The sequence below is a fragment of the Engystomops pustulosus genome, chromosome 8 (assembly GCF_040894005.1).
Source record: "Engystomops pustulosus chromosome 8, aEngPut4.maternal, whole genome shotgun sequence".
Lineage (NCBI taxonomy): Eukaryota > Metazoa > Chordata > Amphibia > Anura > Leptodactylidae > Engystomops > Engystomops pustulosus.
The window spans coordinates 81789328-81795327 of record NC_092418.1 but is presented as its reverse complement, the minus strand read 5'-3'; the positions used below and the strand labels follow the sequence as shown (position 1 = coordinate 81795327).

Here is a 6000-nt window from a genome sequence, read left to right as displayed (position 1 = left end):
GTACTAGCATATTGCAGCAGAGGCTTACCGATTGCCGGCGGCTTCAAAAAGATGGCGGTACATGGAAGTCGCAATCTTGCCGCGGATCGTCACTCCCCATGACGCCATCGGGGAGCAGTGATCCGTCGCCATGACAGTTCAGGTCTTACGAAGACCCGCAGCGGTCTCGTTTTAACCCATTCATTACAATGTGCTATTTGCAGTATATGAATGGACAACCTAGGATTAAAGTACCCTAGGGAGTCTGAAAAATAGTAAAAGTAAAAATTTTAAAAAAAGTAAAAAAAAATAATAAAAATTAACCTAATATCCTAAAAATTAAAATTACCTAGAACTGATATAAAATATTAATAAACAGTAAAAATCATAAACACATTAGGTATCTCCGCATCCAAAAATGCCTGATCTATCAAAGTATAAAAAAAGGTTTTCACTGCATTTAACCCCGTAACGGAAAATTGCGCCCAAAGTAAAAAAAAAAAAAAAAAAAAAAAAAAAGGCACTTTTTTGCCATTTTGAAAAATATAAAAAAAAATATCAATAAAAAGTGATCAAAAGGGTGCACAGTCCTAAAAATTATAGCAATGAAACTGCTATAAAGTCGCAAAAAATGATACTAACAGCTCCGTACACCAAAGTATGAAAAAGTTATTGGCGCCAGAAGATAGCAAAATTAAAAAAAGAAAAAAATTTGTATAGGAGGTTTTAATTTTTGTAAATGTATGCAAAACATAAAACCTATACAAATTTGATTGCACAGACCCAAAGAATAAAGAAGACCTGTCATTTGTGGAGCACAGTGAAAGCTGTAAAAAGCCCACAAGAAAACGCTGCAAATGTGTTTTTTCATCATTTTCACTGCATTTGGATTTTTTCCCGCTTCCCAGTACATGACATGGAATATTAAATACTGTCACCATGAAGTGCAATTTGTTACGCAAAAAACAAGCCATCACAGAGCTCTTTATGTGGAAAAATAAAAAAAAGTTAGATTTTTGAAGGTGGTGAGTGAAAAATGGAAGTGAAAAAACTAAAAAGGGCCACGTCCCCAAGGGGTTAAGCAAGATTAGTCTGTAAATGAGTTTGTGTATCAGTTGAGTACAGCAGCCGGTCAATATACCATCATCAATACAGTTATTTTTGCTCAATCATAGCCTTTAAGCACGATGAGTCTGTAAATGGGTTCATGCATCATTTGAGTAAAGCAGCCGAAGAACATGGCAGGACAGAATCCCCTTGTAACGTTAGATGGCGCCCTGCCATGTTCTTTCTCTGAAGGCAGCAGCCGGAGGAGGAAGCCTGCAGTCTTTCACCAGGCTGATGTCCATGGATACATTGTTCTGCTGTCACCTTGTTTACAAATTTCCCTTCCTCCTCCAGCAGGGCCTTGTCTTTGCCCCCCACCATTACAGGAAACCATTCTGTAGCCAAACTGAAATGCCCTTTAGATAGGGAAAGAAAGTATCATGGGAACAAGTATTCTGCTAAAGCAACATTTAAGGTGATGTAATGAGATCTGCAGAGAGCACAGGTAAAATAACACAATGGTAACCTGGTAACACATGGGCCTCACAGAGGAAGTGGAGTGGAAACAGCACCTAGAGGAATGTGCAGAATGTGTAGGACCCCCTCCTGTGCTGCTGCTGCATGACAGATATGTACATGTGTTAATGAGAGCTGCTTAGATGCTATCAAATTACCTTCCTGCCTTCATCTCTTCTAAATATAAACCTTATATGATATATACAGTGCAGAACTTGACTTGTGCGAATCATAGGAGATTGTTAAAAATTAAATTTTTTAAGGATCCTTTTCTAAATGTAAAAGCTATGTTAAACAATTGGAGGCTGAGAATAAAAAAAAACATTATAGAATGCTTGTTTTACATACATACATGATATATATAATTATAAAACCACAATTTTTTGGTATAAACAAACAGTAACAATTGTTTTATTAGTATTACTGCATATAAACAAGTTTTACTTGGCTTTAGGTGCTGGTTGTCTCATCTTGACAACCATACATTCTAGAGTTTCAGCAAATCCAGTACCAAATAAAGAAGTTTTAATGTAATAATAAATAATTCCTTTATTTATATAGTGCACACAGATTATGCAGCGCTGCACAGACCTTGCCAAATCAGTCCCTGTCCCCAATGGGGCTCACAATCTAATCAACCTTCCAGCATGTTTTGGAGTGTGGGAGGAAACCAGAGGAAACCCACGCAAACACAGAGTGAACATACAAACCCTTTGCAGATGTCTGAAGTCAAAGTTCAGATCTTTGTAGATCATCAGGCTATAGAAATCTCTATTAAAATATGTAACTAATGGTTCAGTATTCTGGTGAAAAAGTCCTATCTAAACCCAGAAGATAGATATTCATTTTTTCCCTATCCGACATTAAATCAGACTAAAACATTCCCAGGCGAGACAATTCATTTTAAGGCATTTTTATTACTCTTTGCCAAGTCAAAAAAGTTTAAATACACTTCATTACCGTTTGGCAACTTGGCCTTTAACTACATGCTTTTGGTTAAACTTTTTGGATATCCTTCCACAAGCGACTAACTATAGTTAGTGGGAATTTGGGCCCATTTCTCCTGACAGAACTGATAAAACTTTTAAAGTCTCTCTCTCATATCATACTGGCATTTGTCAAAAATTAATACTTTTTGGTATTCATAAGTAAAGGGGTGTTGCCATTACTGCAAATTAATGTTATTGATCGAATAATAAAAAAAATTCTACAATTTTTAAATATACTTTAATATACTGTATCAATTCCTCACTTTTTTCTAGATCTCTGCTTGCTGTCATTTGTTAGAAAGCTTCTATGTTTACTTCTAGTGGAAAGAAATCAGACCATGGTCACACAGGTGCACAGAGTAATCAGAGGTGTATGTTCTAATGAGCAGAGATCTAAAAAACACTGAGGAATTGATACAGAAAGTATATTGGGAAATTGTATAACTTTTTATACAATACAAACAATAACTTGAATTTGCTTAACTTAAAACCTGAAGGTTTATTTTGATTTCATGTGCGAGAAAAACATGCATATGTGTATTTTTAGAGTATATAAACTTCTGGTTTCAACTGTATCTCTCTAAAGCAAGGCAATATACTTTATGGTTGCCATTCAGGTTATCAGACGTCTATGTAATACGTTGATTGAGTGATAGCAGGAGACAAAAATATCCCTTGCTTGGACTCAAAGGGGGAGATTTATCATAAGTCCTATGTAGCTTCTTGGTGTATAATTGTTGCAAATTTTTTTTTTTTTATCAAAAAAAGGCAACTCTAAAGTCACGTAATGGCGGAAAAAATACACCGCAAAGTGTGCAACATCACATTTATCAACTGAGAATTTTCAAAAGAATGCAAATGTGATTGCAAAATGACACCACATCGGAGGTGGTGTATGTGGGTCCATTCATACTACAGGGGGGAGTGTTCTCAAACTTGCACAATTTTAATGTTTTTGCTCAATTTTATGTTTTAGGCATCTAAGAATTTCCTGTGCAAAAACATCGCAAAAAAGCAGACATTGAGCAGATATTGAACTTATGTACGAATGGTGCAGTCTATTCCCATGGAGCACTCACAGCTGATGGTCACATCAGAAGGCATTTAACACTGCACATACACCGGACTATAAATCTGACTGTTGGAAACCTGCCAGTCGAACACAGACATCTGCGCAAAATCCTGCCTAATGATAAATCTCCCCCAAAAAGAGGAAGTACAAGATGTCCTCCTCTGTGAGGATTGCAATCTCTTTAGTGCTGTCAAATAAAATCGGTTTAATAGTGAAATATCAAAAAAGAAAAAAACACCAACATTTGATTCTTTGACCTTAGACTTTTATTAGACTCATGTGAAATGAATGCGAGGTAGTTAGAAATCTGTCAGAAATAAAAACGCACAAGAATCAGAAAAGATAAAGACATGTCTGCTCCTAGCCCTCATATTCCAGCAAATAAACACTTTTGTTGGCTTCTAGTAACCTGTTACCACATTATGCAGACATGTCGGGAAGGACTCACACAATGAGACTCTATGGGATGACCATGTGTCATCAGTCCTCTGCCTACTAGAGGGAACAACGCTGTCATTACAATAATACAACAGGTATAAGGCACAGAGAAGAGAACAAGTCCTATGGACTGGTTCAAAAGTAAGACCGTGATGGGAAGTGTCGACTGCCTGCTGCTAAAACTAGACATACTTATTCCCAGGCAAGGATGGCAGAAGTGATATCCTGGAAAGACAGCACTGCAGGACATTGGTTAATAGCATTACGTTCCACCAAGAGTCTCTGCCTTAACCCATATTAAACATTCATTTATTGCTTTACACAGGCACACGTGACAAAAAGATTGTCCTGTAAATGTCCTACATACAATTCGGGGTAGTGGTCCGGGATATAATGACATATTTACATGGCTAAACATAGCCAAAAAGTGAGAAATAAAAATCACATGGTAACAAAAAACCCTTCGGTGAAGATCAGATAAAATGTCCTAGGCAGAACATGAGCTAGAGGTCATAAACAAGTTTAGGGATGAGAATGAGGAGGGGAGAATAATACATTTGTGCTCTGTCCGAAACCAAAAATAAGACACGGAGTCCGGAGGATTAAATCTCTGGCTCACAAGCACCCTGTGTTTAAGTCTACCGCCCACTATTTACACTGTACACACGCCTCGGAGGTATAACAAACAAGAGCCGTGACTAAAAGCCAGGGTCATCCAGTGTACAGACTATAACAAAAGATATGTCTGCATGGATTAAAAAAAAATTAAATAGAGAAGGTGCAGGATGTAAGCCTTGACAACCCAAGAGTTCATCGGCTCCATCAATATACAACAGTTCACTGTTTTAAGGGTGCCAAAATAGTCCACAGTATAAAAATCTGCACCCGTATGTTCAAGTCCAGCCCTACATCCATTAAAACAAGGAGACTGCCTCCCATCCATCCATCCATCCATCCATCCACGTCAACGTGAAGCCTAGATGACGCAGTCCTCCTGGTCCTGTGTGCTGAATGCATTAGCTCTCAGAGTGTCCAAGGAGTTGACAAGAATGAGCGTTCCCGTGAGATGCTTCCACCGCTTGGTGATGGGGTTGCGCATTTTATCCAGGCCTGTGTGGAGTTCTTGGATAACATCTCGGTAGCTGTCCCCAATCTGTGCGCTCCAAGTAAGAAGAAAGTCGTAGGCCGGTTTCCACATGGCCTGAAGACAGAATCAGATTATTCATTATTATTATTATTATTATTATAATAATCATCATGAAGTTACATGACCAACTTCCATATGGAAACACGATGGGCATACTCCTTTACATATCAAGTAAATTAAATACTTTAATCTACAGTGATAACTAAATTAAATAGGGGGGGGTTGCTGCAGGAAGTTTTTTCTTGTCTATGTATACAGTGTTTTAATGCAGTTGTGGTTGTAAAGCATGAACTATCCAGGCACCACAACTGTGGTAATCTTCTCATATTTGTTATCCATGGCCACCTTCCTTCTAAAATCAACTTTTGAAATGTCAATAAGCCAGAAGGGATACCCTAACCCCTCTGTGCTCTGTCTTCATAAGCCGTTACACTGCCCCCTCCCCCTTAGTTCCTCAGCACTTGGGCTGCGGACAGGAAATTCTCACTGCACAAGTGCTGAAGAAGCCAGAGCACCCGGGGGATGGGGGGGGGGGGGTGCCAGGAGAGCCTCTCAGAATCATTAGCATAATTTTAAACATTGATTTTTGAAGGAATGAGGCCATGGGTAACAACTAGAAGATTGCTGAAAGGAGATTTTGTGACTGGTAATGTCTGGACAACTGGAAACTTTTTTGCCCACAGCACTGAGTACAGGATAGTGGAAGCCCATGGTTAGAAAGTGAGTGATGTCAGTTACATTTGTTCCCTTGCTACATTTGTGAATGCTTTGTGGACGGGTGCCAGTCTAGTTTTAGACTTTCACTCTTAATG

General features: G+C 38.4%; 1 protein-coding gene across 1 annotated transcript in view; it reads right to left on the bottom strand.

Annotated features, from left to right (window-relative positions):
- Nucleotides 1-2078: 2078 nt before the first annotated feature.
- The window catches only part of SH3BP4 (SH3 domain binding protein 4), a 28815-nt gene continuing 24893 nt past the window's right edge, over nt 2079-6000 (bottom strand). Inside the window, exon 5 of the mRNA XM_072121480.1 lies at nt 2079-5242. Coding sequence (XP_071977581.1) covers nt 5018-5242 — 225 coding nt within the window. The 3' untranslated portion in view covers nt 2079-5017. The remainder of the gene's footprint in view (nt 5243-6000) is intronic.